Genomic DNA, 21,807 nt, shown 5'->3' with positions numbered 1-21,807 from the left:
AAATGTGTCCTGTAGAGCAGTTTGTCCGTTTAGGGCTACTGTAGAAACAACATGGTGACTTCCATGTAAGGGGACCCGCGTTGTATGTAGACAAAATAGCTCATTCAAAGATAATGCAAACATAACGCATCATTATCTAAGGTCTTCATACACCTATCAAGACATTTGAGTTATGTATATTATATTGTATTTCTGTCAATTAGTCCTCGAAAAAATTACACGCAGCACCTTTAAAAGACATGGATCTTCCTATCTCATATTCCTATCATGTGATTTTACATTGTCCATGTGATGGCTGAAAAGAACAACAAAAACAGCTTCATGAGTCTCAAAGGAAGGATAATAAAAGAAGAGACCTAATTGTGCTTTTACCAACACTGGACAGCGGCAGGCACAGAAGCAAAGCAGCACACATCAGCGATTCAACGTTGAGAGAAAGAGAGAGCAAGGGGTAAACCAGATCTTACGCCAGTCATATGTTTGGGAGCCAGCTGTTCAACATCAATGTTTATTGTGTCCTATTACACAAATGTAGGACTAATTTAGTCTGTGCTGGCGCTGCCGTCTTCCAACAACAAAGATCGGTGTACCAAAAGAGAAATACGACCGACTGGAGTCTCGTTTCACTTCTATTGTAACCATGTGTGTGCGTTTGCCGTACGTTTCCTACGGAACGCAGCATGTGTCTCGCAGGAGCGCATCTTAGCAGAGCGGCATCCCGGCGGTCGGCCCAGGTGCCGCCCTGTGCCTCTTCTGTGTTTTGTTGACCACACACATTCTCACACACAGACACACACCTGTGCCAGGTCGCTCTCTGGCTGCACAACACCAAATCTCATTCCCGAGCCCACGGGACCCCTGGTGCAAGCGTAGACAAACTGATTTGTGCCGTGAGCTGCCCGGTTACCAGCAGGACGCGTGTAATGCATTTGCAACGGCTAATTGGCAGTGAGGTGAGGGCACACAGGAGGGAGGTGAGTTTATGCTGGTGCAGCCTATTGGTTAAAACACATCATCTAAATTCAGTTTGAGCCACGTTCAAAGTCAATAAAACACACACCTGCGAGTGCTCATTCTGTGCTAATGCATCAAGTTGAGTCACCTTTTATGTTTGTCGCCAGGTTTTGCAAATGCAAAACTATTAAAAAGTGCTTGTCAGCACAGTACTGATAAATACTGACTGTTTTTTCCATTTCCTGAAAAACATATCTATGGATTAGGCCTTCAAAGGTCAGTGTATCAAATTTTGCAGCATCTAGTGGCGAGCATCGAGTGGCGAACCAACTGCACACTACACTGCATCCCTTTCAAAGCACTATTAAGGCTGACAAAGAACTAAGTTGTTGTTACTTTTTCACTTCTTTTGCCAAAGGAGATAACATATTTACAAAACACGATCTGAAGAGCAGTTTGTCCGTTTAGGGCTACTGTAGAAACAACATGGCGAATTTCATGTAAGGGGACCTGCGGTGTGTGAAGATAGACAAAGCAAATTCTAAGATAATAAAAACATATCCTTTTATTACGCAAGACACCTCTGAAGGCATAGTTTAATACAGTATTACATTGCATTTCTGTCAATAGATCCTACAAAAAATTACACACTGCACCTTTAACTATAACTTCCTGTTTTAACAGGAAACACATCACCCGGGACAGAACAATGCACTCATCAATGTTACTGTGTGCCTGTCAGTTCAAGTCTTTCAAGACTGACCCTTTAGGGGGAAAAGAGACATCAAGTGTCTTTTACTAATAAACCGAAAAAAGGCATTCATTTTCTATCTTAAATAATGAATTGTCTTTAGATATTGACGTGTGGCTCAGGGGGAAGGTTGTTAGAGGCACAAAAAGACCCCTGTGACCCCCCAAATCTATCGTCAGACAGCGTCCTAATAAAGAAGTCTGTAACTTTGATGTATAAATGCATGAGTCGTCTCCCCGGCCCGAGTCGAGACCGACAAGCCATCAATATGCAGCTCCCATAATTCTTCAGCTTCATCAACAGTGTGAGCACAAAGGTTTGAAACATCACCGCAACAATGACAGCCTCCAAAACAATAGAATTGGAAAAGAGGAGCCATCTTAAAAAATTATAATTATTATATAAAACAAAAGGGTCAGGGAGGGGCCAGTGGTGAGATGACAGCTTTGATAGGAAGTTCAAAGCGAAGAGCAGATGGTGGGTTTGAACAATCGGCCAACTTCCACAGAGTAATGAGGGTGGTGCCAAAGAACATATCTCGTCTCCTTTTCTTAAAGCTTGATTTCTTTTCTCTCTGGGTCACTGTGGCCAGCTGTTCTCAGCGAGAAAGAGAGTGACGATGGCCTGGTATCTGCGGGAGGAGGGTGGTATGATCTCTTTATAACTCGACTGAATCTGTGCCACAGTGGGGAATGCACAGACACTGAGATCTCACATTGAGCACTGGAGTGTCTGTGGTAGGGTTGGAAATCGAGAATTATTCGAGGTTATTATTCAGAGCCGGTTCCAAAAAAAAGGAACTCAAAGATTTTCGTCATGTTTTTGGATGTTTTGATACATCTGCATTGTTGCAGTGATGTAAACTCAACACCGTAATCAAATACCGTCACAGTATTCCTTGCACTTTTATTGCAAAGAATTTCAACTTATAGTATTGGCACTAGGACTGCATGACAAATCATGATGACCACTAAATCGCTGCGATTATGGTTTATTTTTGGTTTTTTTTGCACTGCAAAAAATTGCAATATGTTTTGTGATCAGATCATTTTTAAAAGCACTTTTACTTTCATATCATATCAGTGAGCCTTAAAGGGACAGGTTAGCCAACAATATCAATTCTGTCATCATTTATTGACCCTTTTACTGTCCCAAACCTGTTTTTGTTGTTCTGCCTGAAATAATACTATGTACAAAATATTTGGAAGAATGTTCGTAACCAAGTTCTCGGGCACTATGACCATAGTAGGAAAAGACAACTACTATGGATGTAAACGGTGTCCAGGAACTGTTTAGGATTCCCACGGTATTCAATATCTTCTCTTGTGTTGAACAGAACAAATACATTTAAACAGATGTAATGGTGGGTAATGGATGACAGAATTGTTATTCTTGGTAAACTATCCAAACTCATTGATCTAAAACACCACACTCACATAAACAGGGATAATATCTACAGCATTAACATCTGATTCATTCACTGAACACTGATTAGGTTTCGATCTTGTTTAGTACATCTATTTTGAAAAAATTATAATCTTTTTGTGAAGCAGAATTTTTATGTACTAAAGTTGTGAAAAGCCATCTCTTGTCTGTCTAAATGCTCATCTTTATACATAACATGTGCTGTTTATGCTTTTGCATATGCAGTAATAGATGATGATTCATCCACTTCATGGAATGTTAATGCACGTCATTAAACAAACATGAATTCTATCATGAATTTGTTCTACAATGGGCACAGGCAATATAGAGTCCTTATCATTTGCACTGAGCTAGCCTTCACGTTCTTTCATAGCTCTATTTTTATAATTACAATTTGTATACACATACTGCTTGTTGGACTTCTAGTTAGATGCTAACCGTATTTCATTGCCTCTGTACTTATCCTCTGCACAATGACAATAAAGTTCAATCAAAAGTTCTGAGACAAGAAACTATGCTCTTGATAAAGTGGTTCAGTGATGTGTAATGGATTTTTTTTCTTGTTTTCTTTTAAATAATGTATTGCTAATGAATATATTCTTGTCGCATGTGTTATATGTATCACTTTGATTTAGATTCAAAACATATTTCTATGAAGAGTCTTATGAAGGCTGTGTCACTTTTTTCCCCCTTCCTGAGAAAGGTATATTTATTTTCACCACGAAACAGTTTGTGATGCAGTTTTACGACCATAGTCATATGAAACGTCTAAAACTAATATTATCGATTATTTTAGATGTTATGCAATGTGTATACACGATTTAAAGGGGTCATATGGCAGAAATATGTGTTTTTCTGTGTCTTTGATGTGTTATAAGTTGCTCATGCATGTATTAGACACGTAAAATTGCAAAAATGTAAGTGTCTGAAACAAAAGATGCATTCTATCTAAAATCGAATGCGAACTCAGACCTGCCTGAAACGCCTCGTTTAACCACAACCCCGTGCATGTATGTCACTTTGTGTTATGATTTGACTAAGACCGCCCAAATGTACACGCAAGTAAGGTGGGCGGTCTTGTAAATCTCATTGTACCGTCGCCGGCGCAGCCTGATGTTCCGTATATTTGAAGAGGCGTTACATTTCCGTGCAGTATTCGACCAATCACTAGGCACTAGTGACCTGGCCAATCATAGCACCAGAGGTGGGTAGAGTAGCCAAAAATTGTACTCAAGTAAAAGTACTGTTACTTCAGAATAATATGACTCAAGTAAAAGTAAAAAGTAGTCATCCAAATAATTACTTGAGTAAGAGTAAAAAAGTGCTTGGTTAAAAAACTACTCAAGTACTGAGTAACTGTCGAGTAACGTCTGATTTATTTTTTAACAAGCATTCAATCAGACAGACAAAAATACAAAATAATAATGTTTAAGTTTAAATTATAGTTCATCAAATCAATAAAATACATTAAAATAAATTTATTAATTAATTACAAAATAGCTTAAATTAAAATTATCCAGGTAAATTCAAGTACTTAAAAAATAAAAAAAATAAAATAATAAAAAATAAATAAACACAAGTAAACACAAATTTCCAAACCTTTATACTTTTTTACCAGGCTTTGCAGACAGAACTAGAACAAGGCAGCCCATAAACTCTCATAAAATGTGTGTGTGAGAGAGAGATAGAGTATGTGTGACTTCAACACTTTGCAGTTTGAATGATGTCCTGCATAAACAAAATGATGGAAAATAAGTAAAGTAAACACTTTGTGACTTTTCGATCGAGCCCTCGCCATTCTCTCTCTCTCACACAACATACTTAAGCATTGCAATGCAAATGCAGCCTGCTTCACAGCTAAGGCGGGACTACAGATTAAGTGTCCCTAAAGAACCCACGTATCTAACAGTAGTTCTGCATTATATTAATTAATTTGCACGCGAGTTTTATTTATTTTTATACCGTGTAAGTTATTCTCTGTGTAAGTTTAATGTATGCACCGAACCGTGACGCCCATACCATTTCGGTTCAATACAAATACACGTACAGTTCCACACATAATATATATAGGAAATGTTTAAAACATATGTAACTTTAAAGACAAACATTCGTCTATCCACAGCAAAAAAAACGATTTTAGAACACTTAGCGCTACATGTTTCCTCAAGTTAGATGTTGAGTTTTTGAATGCTGAAATGTCCGTTTGTTTTGGGAGACACAGAAGACACCGCATAATGTAGCTGCTGTTTCGCACTTTTACTAAGGTAAACATGCTTTCAATATGAGGACAGGGGTGTTCCTCCTCTCCTGTGTCTGCATTGCCGATGGTTGATTGTGACATTTTTGTTTTGCTACGACTGTAAACTAACCCGTCCCGCCGAACGCCGCTGAGATTGAGTATGGTCACGTGACGATACTGCGCAACTACGTTTGATTGGTGAAACACAGTCACATGGTAGAGCCTTTGGCAGAAGTCTCACCCTCTGTCAAAATAAAACAATGACGCGTAGAATATCAAAGAGGTCAAAAGAAAAGTAACGATCTTATTGTAGCCTAATGTAGCGGAGTAAGAGTACAGTTTCTTCTTCACAAATCTACTCAAGTAAAAGTAAAAAGTATAGTGATTTAAAACTACTCCTAGAAGTATAATTTTTTCAAAAACTTACTCAAGTAAATGTAACGGAGTAAATGTAACTCGTTACTACCCACCTCTGCATAGCACACCTCGCTTTTTAGAATATCAGCGCGTTTCAGAAAGGCGGAGCAAAGAGGAGATACTAACATGCACAGTATGTGGATAATACAGCGTGTTTTAACCTTAAATTGTGTACACACATTGTATTACATCTAAAGCAAGCAATAATATTCGTTTTAGCCGAGTCAAATGACCCCTTTAAAAATGCTGTAGTTTCCACAGACTGTGCATGTTTGTATCTACTCTTTGACCTGCCTCTTTGAAAAGCGCAGATTTTTTCAAAGCTCCATCTTCTGAAAAGCGAGGTGTGCTATGATTGGCCTGTTAAATAGTCGTAGTGATTGGTGGAACACTGAAACGTGTGAATTAAACGTAAGGCCTCTTATCATATTTGAAACATCAGGCTCAAAAGCAATTGTACTAGGTACGCCCACCTACGTATACATTTGGGCGGTCTTAGTCAACTCATACCCGGAACTGACGTGGATCTGTGGGGGTGTCGTTACAAAAGCCGTTTTCAGGCAGGTCTGGGTAAGCATTCGCTTTTAGATAGAATACATCTTTGTTTAATTTTTGCAATTTTACGTGTCTCATACATGCATGGCCAACACACCAAAGACACAGAAAAAAACGTGTCCGCACCATATGACCCCTTTAAGAATCAAACGGACCAATTAAAGACAAGATATAGTGCTTTGCATTTTATCTGACATCAAAGTTGCACAGAACAGTACCAGTTTTAATGAATAGTCTGTTTTACTGGAAAGGAAGTTCAAAAGCATCTCTTCATACATTGAAACATTGAGCTCTTTAATTTCAAAATGCTGTTCTCCACAATATGACCCCTTTCAGGCCAACCCTTGATGAAATCAGTGTTTTTTCTTCAGGTTTTGGATTAAAGCATTCATGTATTATTTCAGAACATTTCATATTTAGATGCTAATTCGCTTAACCCAAGGTCAAATGATCAGCAGAGAGCTTACGTGTAGCTACATTTGGGAGGTGCTGTAAATTTAATTCCTAAGCATTTAAACGATTACGGGTGAAAAGATATTGAGTTGGACCGGTTTAAGCTGTAAAGTAATGCATTAAGTAATGTTTGGACTTTTCTCATTCAGGTCTCATTTTGACCGTGGGAGAGCAGCTGTCTCGGAGGCCGGCACTGGTCGGAATAAGAATTATCTGAGCATAGGAAAAATCCAGAAACCCTTTAATTACTTTTGTTGCCGTTGACATTATCGCATTAAACCAAGTGGTCAATTAGTGGACTGTAAATGAGGACTGACAGCAGCTAGAGTTGCCAAATTATAGGATGGACGTGATGAAATCACATTCACATACAGAATGCACAGACTTATACACCCTCACCTTCTCTGAATTGTAGTTAGCAAGACCTTATGCTTTTTCAGTAACACTGTTAGTATTAATATATTACACCTCTATAATTTGGCTTAAGCAATATATTAAAGTCTAAAACTCTGTGTTATTTTATTATTTAATCAATCCTTTAATTCAGTACTGGGACATTTGATTTTTGCATCATTCTTCTTGTGTGCGTTTTCATTGTTCCAGACTGAAATATGTCAGTCGCGCAAAGCAGATGTGGAGAATCTCTTTTTCTTGCTCAAAGCAGAGTTTCTCTGTGTAAAACTCGAAGTAGGTCTCGAGTGATAGCAGAAAGCTTTGAGCAGGGAGAAGAAATTGCTGTCACATTCCACCATAAAAGCCTTTGCATTGCTTGACAAAAGTGCAGGGCCACAACTATTTTAACTGACGTAAGGACCCCAGAGCAATACAGTCTTTTTAGTTACTATGGCTCTGACTTAACTTCAATTCTACTCGATTGTACTCTGTTCTCTTTCTTTATTTAAAGTTCTTCTAACCTTTGGTCACTTTGTTATAGAGACAAAAAAGAAGAATATCTGTCGTTCACCCAATGGGTCACCCATTGATTCTCTGTCCGCGTTGTCGCTATGTGCCTGTGCGGGGCACATGGAAACATGCATGGCAACTGAACTCACAACATCGATCCTGCTACACACATATACACAATGAAAAAAAGGTAAAATAAAACCTATTGATTTTTTGGTTAAATGTCGAGTCTGGGCGCTGGCTACCGTATTTCTGTTTACTGCAATTTTAAGGGGGGAAGGGTGACCAATATAGTGTATATTTTTTCTTTTTTTGCTGCTGTAAGGTAACGTTTGGGCATATAACAGTTAAGATCACAATGACAAGCTATCATAATGTTGTTCCGTACATGCATTGACAAATTGAATGCTTAAACAGTTTATGGCCTCTCTCCATCACATTTGTATGCATTTTCCATTTAATCTCCATGAAACAATACACTGTCATGATGCTTTCATATTACATTTTTTATATTTTTACATTTTCACCATAATAATCTGCATTAGAGCTGCATGTATTTTTACACCGCATATTTCCGTCATAAAGCCTCCGTCTCTACCCCAAAATGTCTGTGCTGTGCCTGTGCAAACATCTGTCCTTCATCAATATTAACTGATCTGCATGGCTACGCGGGCCCCCTTGTGGCCTTCAGGAGGCCCCGGTGGAAACATTCGTACCCTTCTGCATCACAGATGATGAGAGTTTGCATCCTTAGTTTCGTCCCACCTGCTGATGCCGTCATAACTTATTCATTAAACACCTGCTAGTGTTTGATACACAGAGGGGGAACTCGCCGTCCCCGCGTTCTATTCTCCATCTTTATTTGCTCTCTTCTCAAGAGTTAATGCTTCATATTTGACAGAACTCCAGCTCAGGAGAGCAATGTTAATGTACCTCACTCAGCCGGGTGTTCATTTAGTCATTCAAAAGCAGACTGCGCCTCTGACTGCATGTAATTCTGAAAAGCTCATTATGCCTTTTGCTCGCCGCCCGTTCTGCATTCATCTGCCTCTCCCAGGGATATTCCTTTCGACGGTGTGAATTTTTGCAAGATGAAATGTTTCCATCTTTCTATGGACGGGAGACGTAATAAAATTAGTAAGCGCAGAGATTTGGACAATTTGGCCCCACCATGACCGAGTAGGCCTACATCAGATCCGTTCTCTCCTGTGGTTTAATTAAAACACACACAAGTGCAAAGAGGAGAAGATGTAGTCACTCGTCTCTAGGTGTCTATAAATACAGAACATTCAGCTGCGTAAAAAAATTCAGAGACCATTTTAAAATTATTCTCGGTTTGGATGAAATGTGACCTGGATTGACCCACACTCTAAAAGAGATCCAGTACTGGGAGAGCTGTTTTGCTTGTGCCCACTCAAAACCGCCTCTGACATCAGCTCTTCTACAGATGCCATATCTGCTGCCCGCTGCTCTGCATAAGAAACACATCCGAGCAAACTTACAGACCTTTGTGCAACACCAAGAGTTTTTTATCCTTTCTAATGCCTGCGTTGCCCAGCCCGGCTCCCTTCTGCACTTCAAAAACGTTCTTACGTGAAGTTGCACAATGGAGCTGTCGCCAGTAATGGGTCTCTAAACAACATGTTCTACTTTATTAATCATAGTTAACCTTATTGACGGGGGTTTAAGCAGTGCAATAAAGCGCTGGATAATGCTCTCTGCAACCTCTACTGGAGGTTTATTCTGGGGACAAACATTGGAGGGATTCATGAAAGAAAAGATTGTTCAGAAGAAGAGCAAAGTGTTGCATTTTGATAAAAGATTTGTTTAATATTTAATATGTGGAATATATATTGATTATTGGGGATAGCCCGCATGGATCTGGAATGTGAGTCCGCTAATGTGTATTTATGGCTATTTTTTGTCTGTGGCATTCGTTCTTCGAATCATTTAAGCTTCATTTAATCTCACTGTGCTGAGTTTACAATTTCAGTTTTGGTAGGAAACAATAAGCCAACGTCATTGTTCTTTTTTTTATGTGAACAATAGCAGAAAATTTAATTAATCACAAGAGGATTTGCAAATTGGTGTCATTTTCGCGACGCAAATCACGGCTCGCCCTAATGTCACTCCCAGAAAGAGCAAATCTAAATTAATTATGAGAATCCAGCAGATAATTAGGGTTTCACCATCAATATTAAACATCTAAGTGGTCTTTGAGGATCGCTATGCATTTAGGGTTTTAATTTGTAGGAAAGCACTGCGTTCCTTTAAGAAATAATGAGGTGGCTTCTTGCATCATTCAAATTAAAGGGAGAGAAGAATGTAAATGTGTGGCATCACTCACGCTGGATGTCGATGGTGACACTGGTCTCTTTGCCGTTGGGCACTGCCTTATTGGAGGCTCGGCAGATGATCTTCTGACCGGATTCGATGTTGGAGGCGGAAATGTAGAGGGTGCTTACCGTGCTCTCTCTCCTCCCGTCTCGAAGAAGAGTCTACGGGAAGAGCAAAATAGACAGGTATGGATGTTAGCAAGGGAATAAAATATGCACGTCGGCAAACAGGGGTGGACTGGCCATCCCGGTAGGTAGGGATCGTTCGGGGACGGAACGGAAGCTTTGGCCGCTCAGACGGACATGTTATAAATGCAAATGCCGAAGACATGTATGCATGTCACCCCCACCGTCGACAGATTTAACAATGTCAAATGCCCTCAGTCGACATACGATCATGCCCAAATGGTGCTAGGCCGATGTTGGCCAAAAATGACAAGGCCGATTTTTGTTCCCAGCCCAGCCCTGCCGGCACCCATTCACTTCTGTTGTATGAACACAACACCAATAATGTGAATGGTTGCCAGTTACCAACTTTCTTCAATCCTCTTTTTAATTTTTTGCTAAATAAAGTCAAACAGGTTTGAAATGACATGAGGGTGAGTAAATGATGACAGAATTTTCAATTTTGTGTGAACGATCATTTTAATGACAAATATTGTACATTAGACATCATCTTTCCATATAGTATTCAACAAAAGAGGTGTACACTTTCTACCTGTAACAAGTTTTACTTTAGTCGTAGTTTCTTTGTTGTTCAAACCAAACCTACCGGCAGTAGGGATAACACAAAACACCATTATTTAAAATTAACCCCACGGCCATGATTCAACATGCCACCTTTTCCCACCTGCCCACAAGGAAATGGAAACAAACAGTTGGCTCTCAGCTGATGGGCTTTCTGCACACGGACCGATTGTTTGTGGGGGAAAAAACATGTATTAGGCTCCTTTGTGCAGCCTTAGAGTAACGCTATGGCATGTCACATGTCTTCCAGTGGTCGTAGTATGTGCTGGGCCTCACCCGTCCGCCATACAGCTCCGTGCCATCTGGAAGCGCTTGAGAGAATCTGCGCTCTGTCACACGGGGATGCCTCATAGAGAGTCGGAGAGATTACCGGCAAGAAGAAAACAACAGTCACCATCCAGAATAAATTGACTGTTCCGGGATGCACCGATGCTGGATTGTTGTTTACAGGAGAGATAGACAATATATTTTAGATTTTTCATTTCACTCTCTCCATTTTCAACTCTCCCTTTTCTCTGCATTATGTGTCTTACCCAGAAGGTAGTAAGCTGGCATCCTGCCTACTGTCTAAATGGGCATGTGTCCTCAAAGGCAGCGTTTGAAAACAATATAAGTAGCAGCTGTCTCTCTCTAGATCGCATTCTCACTCCCTCGCTGTATACTATCAGTATTTTCTGAAAGGTTTACAGTCCGACCTGTGCTGAAGTAATGATGTTATGAATTTCCAGAAGAAAAGGTAGTAACAACAATAAAACTTATTTATCCGCATTGCTTTTGAGATGTACATCATGCCTTTCCCGCGTAACCAAATAGTTCTGTAGAATAATCTTTTATTTATACAAGAGAGTTTCTTGCTTTCATCTGTTCCAACAAAATGTCCCCAAGCCCCCACAGCAGCTCTCGTGGCCTTTTTAATGCCAGAAGCGTTGGCTCGCGTGGGAGGCGAGTCGAGACCCCATCTGTGTCTCTGTAAGACCATGTATTAATGTCATCAGCACTCCCAAAGAATCTAGAAGAATAATGTACTTTTGAGCCATAATAGTTACATGCTAATGGTAAGTCGTGTCATTGCGCGGGCCAGTGACAGGAGTTCGCTAATAGTAGTAATTACCGACTCATTTTTTTCCTTTTGCCACCGATTTGAAATATTGTAATGAAACCTCAAGCTCACCATCTTCGAGAGAAAGAGCAGGATATGAATAGCGGCGGAGTAAGAACGAGAGGAAAGAGGAAGGAAAATGAGAGGAACGGCATGCATTTCAAACACTCAGAAAATGTATTATTATGGTGCCGGAGAGGCCATGGTGAAAAAAAAACAGTTCCAGTAAAGCCAGAGGCTTTTTACCCGTCTTACAACAGGGCATTGAAAAGAGGCTTTAGAGGAGGCGAATAATCCTTAATGCATAGCACGTCACGCTCTTGGTAACGTTAATTAAACTGCAGGCGCTCATTGGCCGTTGCTTTGTGGTCCATTTGAAACTAAGGAAACCGTAGGCGGAAATTCATAGCTCTAATTAAAAAATCTAATGATGAATTTACATGGGAAGTAAAACGTGATAAGAGAATATGTGAATTAGTTCTACTTTTCCTACTCCAGTGGCAAACAAAACTGAAGGTCTGTACTTAAAAGAGAAATAAAAGAAGACAAAAATAAACCGTCTGCCCATGGAGGAAGAAATATAAACTTGATTTGTAATTTAAGTCTTCATATATTATGCAAAAGTGTTTCTCCGGTAAATTAATAAAATGCTATAAAAATCTTTTCATTTGGAAAAAGACGTAAAATACTGAGGCGGTGTCTCTCCACTGTCAATCCATATGGCAGGGGTTCTTAACCTATTTGACTCCAAGGCCCCCCCCCCCATTGTATTCAACAATATTCAAAAGCCCCCCTCCCACTCACAAAACCCCAACATTTCTACACAATAAAATATTTTAGAGCTTAAAAATAACTGGAAAAACGTTTACAAACTATGAAAATATTGTCAATTTTTTTTATATTGGTAATGTGGAGTCCCCCCTGGAAGTCTGCCTTGTATACATCTGTTAAGAACCACTGCTTTATGGTTTTGAGGGTGTTTCGGAGTCCCTCAGAAGTTTTGACATGTCATTTGGGCTTTTGTTAAGTTATTTATCAATATATTTGTAGCTAAAGTTGCATTTACTACATGTCCATTACAAACTTTGCTACGATAACATGCAAGCAACATGAACATGGTTGCATTTCTGAGAAAATTATACAAATGCATGGTTAGTAAAAATATGATTTTTAAAGTCATACTTTAAACACACACTAAACATATTTTAAAAAGAAAATGGATCTTGTAGACTAGAGAGTTTGCTACATAAATATGTGAAAACCACTCGTTTACACAAAAAATATAGTGAAAAAATATACAGCAGTGAATGAATTTATAACTATGTGCACATCAAGCGAACCCCCCCCCTCCAAAAAAACATGAATTCACAACAAGACTGAATTATTTGGATGACACTAAAAGGCTTTAACCGAACCTTCACCTATATTGTGTTTGTCAGTGTGGTGAGCGGTAAGCGTGACGGCTGATGCTGCTCGGAGCGTGTGCTCACCTCAGCAGCTGAGAGACACAAGCTGTCAGCCACAGGATGTGTCAATGTAATATCCCGCCTGACACAGTCCGGATTGTTTCTCTCATTGCTCAGGGCCTGTCTGAAGTCATTAATCTCGAATGGGGCCTGAAACAGCCCAGCACTCAACACTTAACCAGTGCCTGGTCTAAAATAGCTCCAAATTACAAATAGATAATTTCTGGTGGTGCAGCCTGGAGAATGTCAGCGGTGGAAACGGGGAGCGACGGAGAACGCAGCTTTGAAGTGAGTCCTGGGACGGAATTAGAAATGTCAATGCGTCTCTGTTTCCGGCCACAATTCTTCAGCTGTATGTGTATGTTAGATAGGCCTGTGTCTTGTCAAATGTCAAAATCAGAACCGAAAGCGCGTAACTTGAATGACTCCATCAATTTAGTAAGCTTAAAGGTTAGCGAATGTCAGTCGTCAACATCGTTTGAAGTGTGCCGATAAAAATGGGTTGAGATGAACGTCGACATCCGTGGAAAAAAGCGCCGGTGATTCTGTGATTAGACCTGGAGGCACGCTAATGCTAATAATTGAGCTAACATTAGCATGAAGCTGCGAAGTCCCTCGACGAGTTTCCAAACACGGCCCGTCGGCGCGAGGTGTTTCAAATCCACCGCGGTAATTGAGCACCGCCACATCCAAGCGTCTCGCCGCCTATTACCAGATATTAATTTCACTTTAAGAGAGATAAGTGTTTGACGCTTTGTTTTTCCGACTTGCTCAAAAATATCGCAGAGTTCCCGGGGTGAAAAGGCATTCTTTGATTAACTAATTTAATCCTGCACCTCCAGTTCTGATTAATGTCTACCATTTTACGGCGCAATTAATTAAAAGCCTCGTTGCTTCTCTCCTCTCCCACTTTTAATTTCAGTGGCAAAACCGCAAGAAGGTTAATTAAGAGGAGGGTGGGGAGTAGAGAAGTGGAGGGGGCGAGGCACGCTGATGTTTCGCACATTAACAGGAGAAGCTAAATTTGGCCGAGAAATGTGACGTGCTCGCGTATCTGCGGAGACGCTCTGCGTGCTCCCTGTCTCGGCAATGCGAAACAATTTGACGCATACAGTTCGATACTAAAGTTAATTAGAACTCTGTCTGAAATATCGTAATATTCTCTCATGGTGGGCATTACTATTTAAAAGCCTCCACTAATTATACAGAAATCTAGGAAGTCTTGGGGGTGAAATTAAATTTGAGAGACGTGTGAGGGAGGAAAGGAGGACGCTTTGAGGGAGTTGGAGCTGGGAGAGAAAATAAAGAAGAAAATGTGGTTTTGTGGTGCTTCCATGTACAAAATGTGCTTCCGCTGGGTTAAGGTCCTGTGCACGGATAATTTCAGTCGTACTGGAAGCAGGTTGGCAGTTACTTACTGTGGATGTAAAGTTCCCCTGTGCTGGATAATTGTATCCCTTAAAACTAATCTTTGACAATCAAAATCACATATTTGAGGGTTCCTTCCTCTGAAAATATTTTTTTTCCTGTCTCAGGGGTGATTCACATTTCGCGGCTTTTGCGTGCAAGTTGGTTACTTTGAATGTAGACACGCGCCACTGTTAAACAATTCAGTCGTACTGGAAGCAGGTTGGCAGTTACTTACTGTGGATGTAAAGTTCCCCTGTGCTGGATAATTGTATCCCTTAAAACTAATCTTTGACAATCAAAGTCACATATTTAAATGTTCTTTCCTCTGAAAATATTTTTTCCTGTCTTAGGGGCGATTCACATTTCGCGTCTTTTGCGTGCAAGTTCGTTACTTTAAATGTAGACACGCGCCGACTCGGGTTGAAAATATCTTTCATCTTTTCAGAGTGTCACGCGCGCACTTATTGGGTTAATTGGGATGGTTACAGGGTTATGATGTCATAAAGAGGGGTAGTTTCAAACAGCATTTTTGAAATTGTCTTTGGTAAACTGCGGTTCTTGGAAGAGAATACTCAGCAATGGCTTAATTTGTTTACATTTGCACATGGTTTATCTTAAAACATTAAAACACCACATAAGAATTTAAACACCATTAAAACCTTGATTTTTATAACAGGGGGTCTTTGAATTTACTTGCTATAGTTTGTTTAAAAATAAACAATCAGTAAACATTTCCAGGTCAGTAATGTTTCAATGTTTTCAGGAAAAAAAAACATATACATAAAAATATATGTGTATATATATTTTTTCCAAAAGTTTGTTTTCAAACGGAGATAACTCTTCAAAGTCATAACTTCAAAATCATGTTTTTAGTATGTTATCATGTTTTTATTGAGTTATTATGGCTTAGATCAAATCTGCAGTTTGATAGATATTGATTGGAATGCACAATAGAAAATGATTTTTAGAAATGAACTCTTCATATATAACACCCTCATGTCGCCGCATAGTCCAAGCACACCTCAGTGTTCAAGAAATGTGATTCAATGTCCTAAAACAGAAAATCCAGTCCAAAAGAAGGACATACACTGCAGACCGGCCTTCATTTGCCTAGATTATGAAGCAGTATTGTACAAAGGGTCAGTGCTTATCCCATTCCTATTATTCAGACCGAAAGATTGCGTTTTAATTGAGTGTGTTGCTTTTTAATAGCAAGAAAAGAGATATGAGAAAGCTCAACCATCTCCATCCATCGCAATCCTCAGGCCCTCCTTTCCATCACAGCTTCAACCGCACAAAAACCAAGCTCTCATTCTGCGATTAGCGATGCCTCCCCAGCGAGCGTGCTGATGGCCAATACAACGTTCAGTTACACCAGCTGAATCAATGGTGTTTATCTGCTCTTTAAAAACAGCCAATAATTGGATCAGGTGAAGGGAGGGCTAGTGTTAGCCAAAATGATCTCGAAATAGCCCTTTATTTAAATGGAAATCCATGTGTCTGGTTTGATTACGCCGAAGCTGCCTACCGCCTCGGTTTGACCCCATCAGACTGGAGGGGCGGATTGAGAAGAAATATTATGAGTTTTGATTGCAGTGGAAAGATAATTAACAACATTACGGCAGGCAAACAAGTACGCGCACAAACATCAGTTTTATAAGAGGGAAAGGCATTCTGGGAAAACAATATGGCTTTGCCTTATCATACCATCTGTTTGTTTGTGTTGCCACATTTTGCAGGGTAAGAGGGACAAACATGTCTCTGTCATTCCAGTTAGAGGCTGGATTTTCAGGGATTTTCTTCCAATCAAACGGAGCTAAAGGCTAAAGCGAATGAGTGCAGATGGTGCCAGCATCGCGGACACAGATGGATCTCACCACAAGTGGCCGTTTTATAAGAACATCAGGAAAACCTTCATATGTGATTTTTTAAATATCAAAAGTGAAAGTAATCATTATTAAAGTGATAGTACACCAAACATGAAAATACTGTCATATTTTCTCACCCTCTTGTCATTTCAAAAAAGTTGGAAACTGAACAGTGCCGGCACCCATTCACTTCTGTGTGTACACGAAACCAATGCAAGTGAATGGGTGTCGGTTGCCAACATTCTTCAAAATATCTTCAAAATATAGGTTTGAAATATCGAGAGGGTAAGTAAATGATGACCGAATTTTCATTTTGGGGTGAACTATCCCTCAAACACAGTTCAACAATGACACGTGTCATGTTCCCAACCACAACATATGCATTACCATCCAAGATGGTTTTATGACAATACATTAGTACATAAGTGTCTCTTACCTTTGAATACATGGCTCCATTTAGCACCTCCCCATTTCGAATCCAGATGATGGATGCGGCGGGTTTGGCGTTGTCTGCGTGACAGGTCAGATTGAGAGGGTCGCCTGCCCTCAGGCTCACAACGGGCCCGCCGGTGATAACCGGGTCTTCAGGTGGAACTGCACAGGAAAAGAAAGAACATTTTGAGTTAGGAGCAGAGGCCTGGCAGATGTCTTCACCACCAAGAAAGAAGAATGAAACAGGGGGGGTCGAGTTTTAGAAAAAGTCTAATCACTCCTCTGAAGAAAAGTGTTAGACTTACACAAGTGCTGAAGGTAAGTGAATCACTAACTGTCGGGCCCTGCACATTATAATTTGGATCTTTTCATATCCTCCGTACGACTGGAAAACATCTTTCAGAGGTCTGATGGCATTGAGGGGAACAGTGTGGGCCGCGCGTCGAGGAATGAGATTTGATCACAGTAGAGTGGTTTAATTTGATCTGCTTTTAAAGAGAGCAGGTGTGATTTGTATGTGTGAAGAAGCCATCGTCGCACTGCGAATCAGAACGAGAAGCCATGCATGCATGTGTAACGGCGTAATAGCGGCGCGGGGCGGGGATGTAGAGGCAATCTAGGAGCACGCAGGAGATATTGTGCGAGGAGCAGTAAGACCAGCGGAAAACAGGTTCATGAATGGTGCTGATTGCTCTCTCTTTTTAACACACACCCAGGCCCGATCATCCTGGGTTTTATTCAAACTCCAGTGAATTATTGATCGCCCCGCACGCTCATTACGGAACAGATCTGGGGCAAGAGAAAATCAAAGTTAGTAAGCAGCTGGCAGAGAGGAGAGAGGGAGAACAAGGACACAACGAGGGGAGGTCACAGCACACAGAAAGATAATTACAGTTAAGGGGTTGTGCAAAATTGTACATTTTGAGGTCTTTTATTAGCCTGAATAATGGGAAAGCTGTTCAGAGTTGGCTTATAACATTAGCCTTCAATACGAGTTGGGCAGCTAAACTTGATAGGATATGCAAACAATATAAATTATTCTCACAGATGAAAGTTTAAAGATCTGATGCAGGATAAGAAGATGATGTGGGTGGACCAGCAGATGGGGGTTCTACAATAGTTTTCAATAGGTTTTGTCAGTGTTGTGATGTGGTGGATGAAACACAGATTACATTTTAAGGATTCTTTTCTTATTGGAATGTGATAGACTCAGACCAAAGCATTCAGGAGAGTCCGATTGCAACATCTTAAAACTGATAAATGTATGGTCAATTATTGAAAAAATAAAATAAAAGGCACTGAACTCAATTCACTCTTGCCAGAAGGAAGGAGAAATTTTTTTAACACTGAGGGCTATAAACACCAACAAATTATCTGACTGTTTTGTATCATTTGCTAATAATCTCCTCCCTAAAAACTAAAAGATGAAGCATGAGGACGAAGATGCGTTTGAAGTTTTGTGTAATTGCTTGCCTTCAAATGCGCCTTCTGTCTTTACGCAAACAAAAACTGTCTGCTTTTAAATAAAGCGATGGTAAGGGATAGTTCACCCAGAAATTCTGTCATCATTTATTCACTCTCAAGTAGTTCCAAACCTGTATAATTTATTTGTTCTGGTGAACACTAAGAAAGATATTTGGATGAATGTTAGCAACTGACATTTCTGGGGCACCACTGACTACCATAGTACGAGAAATTAATACATTTTTTTGGTCTGTTGAACACAAAATTAGATATTTTTAAGAATTTCCGTAAAGCACACAGTTTCTGGGGCACCTTTGACTACCATTTAAATGTGTCCTACTATGTGTAGAGAGGGTTCAAAGTAGGGAAGGAAGGAGACGGCAACCGGAAGACATTTAAACATTTAATAAAGTAATAACAGCTGGCGGACCCTCACGGCCGACCGCTGGCGAACAAAACATAAATACAAATACAAACATGTTTGGGCCCAGTCCTCTCTCTTCGACGGTCCGATCGCTCGCTCTCCCGCCTACTCGACTACACTATGGTAATCCACGGTGCCCCAGAAATGTCCGTTGGTAATATTCTGCCAAATATCTTTCTTTCTGTTCAACAGAGCAAAGAAGTTTGGAATAAATTGTAAAAGTAAATCATGACAGAATTTTTGGGTAGAGCATTTCTTTAAGCTATGAATCCCAATGATAACAACAAAATGCATCTTTTTTTTGGAGTGCCCACACAATATTATAGTGTGCTCCCATCTCTGATGTTACTGTTTGCTATTATTGTAGAAGTTGTGTCCTCACCTACATTTTTCATATTGCTCGTACAACTACAGTATAACAGCAGATATAGAAGGTAATATAAACTGTGCTTTGAAATAGTATGATTTGGAGGTAAGAACGCACTGACAGATGCCGGAGTTGGTGTTTTAATAATCTCTATTCGTGTGATTTTCCTTTGACAGTTTGTTTGATGTGAAAGATTCTATTGTGTTCATGTGCAATATCAAATCATACTGTAGATACTGCATTTAAATATACAGGGAAGATATGTCTCGACTCTCACTTGACCCAGATAGACAGTCCTTGTGGATATTTATTAGTCTCCACAAGTGGGTCCATCTTTAATGCAGACGGTTCAAATTATGACTGATTGAATGAAATCTCTGAGATGGGTGTCCTTGAAAGATCGCATAATTTATTTGACTGCATTTAAGGGTATTTGGAAAGAGTGAGTTTTTATGAGTAACTTTCTCAGAGCGTGTGAGTGATCAGAACGGAAACTTCTGAAACAGAGGAACTCTTTCTCTCTCATATCAGTTAGATCACAGCCCCGCTTCGCTGCCTTTTGTAGCATAAATGATAGGAAATATCTTATTCTTATTCATTTTTCTCTGGCAGATTATGTTATTAACGTAGACTCGCACAATTATTAAAGAAAGTATTGCCCGTGCTAATCTCAAAAGAGCTTTTTAAATTCCCAATGCGGATCCAATGAATTACATTTCCGGGACGGCTTGTGGATCTAATGCAAGCCTATGGGCCCACTTTTGTTTTTTACTTCAAACACAAGACCTCTATTTGTGTTTGATAGTGTTCTTCAATCACTAGCCTGTCTGTATTGATGACCGTGTCCACGCTCTACAAATGACACTGATGGTTATAAGAAGGAGCTGTTATTTCAGACTGTGGGGTTGAGGTTTTGTCAGACGTTCCTATCCAATTTCAGCTTTCACAGACACTTCCAGTCTGACAGCGGTACAAAGGGCAACCCTGTAGCCACGCTAGCCATCATCATTACGGGCCTGTTTGCAAACTCTGCATCCCCTAATGGTTTCAAATTAGCGCTTTACCGCAGTCACTCGATAGATTTCTCATGAGTCGGTCTGCAGCGCAGATTGATCGCTCCTCTTTAATTACTGGCTAGTGGGCTGCAATTCTTTCACCCTCCACTTGGCTGTTTGAAGAGAAAACTCAACAGACCATATTTCTTTGTGTCTGTGTCTGTGCCTGTGCTGATGAACGTATTGGCTTTTACATCAGTTGTTTTGAAGGAGAACAGAGTTTGAAATAAATGGATTGGGCTCTTGATTGGTACATGCTAATTTAAAGGGACGTACAATTGAAAATACAAATGATTCAATCTTGTATGACCTTGGAACACAAAAGAGGAAATTCAACACATTTTCCAGATTGCCCTTATTCAAAAAACAAGCACTTCTGAGTAAAGTGTTTTTCAAGCTTTAAGAACATCAATAAAATGAAAGTAGCTTACACCACTGTGTTACTCTGTGTGCTGTTTTACTCTTTTAAACAGGATATAAAATGAACAGGATATGTTATCAGTGAACAAGATATAATCACCGCGAAAGATTTTTATGATTAGCACTTTGCGAAAATGCTATAAATTTTGTAAAATAAAAACATTCTGAAGACTTTTAATACAACTTTATTCGAAAGTTGTATAGGCCGAATTTATTACACTTATTTTCTGTCATTTTCAAAGTTTACGTCATCACATGGGAAATATGTTAAATATCTGCTCGGGGCGTGGTGGAAGTCAAACAGTTTAAAGTAACAGTAAATAGTGACAAAAATGTAAATTTGAAATGAAAGTGATATAGCCTGGACAATTGTAATATGAGGCATAGAACATAACAGTTCGTCATTGTGACTTGACTGGAGTTTAATACGAAACTAAAATATCACCAAGTAGAGAAGCAATTTCACAGTGAAAATGCATGGTCATTATGTAAGGCCGACTGGGTCGGGCATATTTACATTTTTCCAGTAGCATGAACAAATCTAATAGATTCATCAGATGCGTGCGTGCCTGACCCCAGTTAACTTCCAGTTTGTGTAGCCACAGCCTATGTTATAACCATAGATACCAATGGATGTAAATATATTTTATTCAATTTATATTAACATTAATTTGTATTATTATTTTAATGCTTAATAATTGTATTAAATAAATGAATTGTTGAATTTTGCTATATGTTCATTAAAAAAAAATTGTCCCATAGTTCGGTTTTATTTAAACAGACCTGGGGGTTGAGCTTGGTATCTGAGTCTAAATTCTAAATATTGGAGAAACAAGTTTAGCCAAGTAACGGTTCCTCTAGGTCTATTTAGATTTTTATCAGAATTAGTCTACAGGCACTCTTTTGTTTATGAATGTAAACCAGAAGTTCAGTTGGGGCCACAAAAGTGTGCATGCGCAGTCACGTTTGTTTATGTTGATAAGATGACAACGTCAATAGAATTCTTAATCATATGTCATAAA

The 21,807-nt window shown here is 39.6% G+C and overlaps 1 protein-coding gene across 9 annotated transcripts in view; it reads right to left on the bottom strand.

Annotated features, from left to right (window-relative positions):
• kirrel3b (kirre like nephrin family adhesion molecule 3b) overlaps window positions 1-21,807 on the bottom strand; it is a 181,900-nt gene that overhangs the window by 29,702 nt on the left and 130,391 nt on the right. For 5 of the 9 annotated variants that reach the window (XM_056766795.1, XM_056766796.1, XM_056766798.1 and 2 more), the window contains exons 4-5: window positions 17,060-17,217; window positions 10,045-10,195 (exon numbers count right to left, since the gene is read on the bottom strand). In XM_056766795.1, the coding sequence (XP_056622773.1) occupies window positions 10,045-10,195; window positions 17,060-17,217 (309 nt within the window). Of the gene's footprint in view, window positions 1-10,044; window positions 10,196-11,056; window positions 11,574-13,369; window positions 14,318-17,059; window positions 17,218-21,807 lie in introns of those variants that run through there. The other 4 variants (XM_056766801.1, XM_056766803.1, XM_056766802.1 and 1 more) reach the window with 4 other exon arrangements.

This window comes from Triplophysa dalaica, chromosome 14 (genome assembly GCF_015846415.1).
Source record: "Triplophysa dalaica isolate WHDGS20190420 chromosome 14, ASM1584641v1, whole genome shotgun sequence".
Taxonomy (NCBI): domain Eukaryota; kingdom Metazoa; phylum Chordata; class Actinopteri; order Cypriniformes; family Nemacheilidae; genus Triplophysa; species Triplophysa dalaica.
The sequence above is the reverse complement of the archived record's forward strand: the minus strand, read 5'-3'. Positions and strand labels throughout refer to the sequence as shown.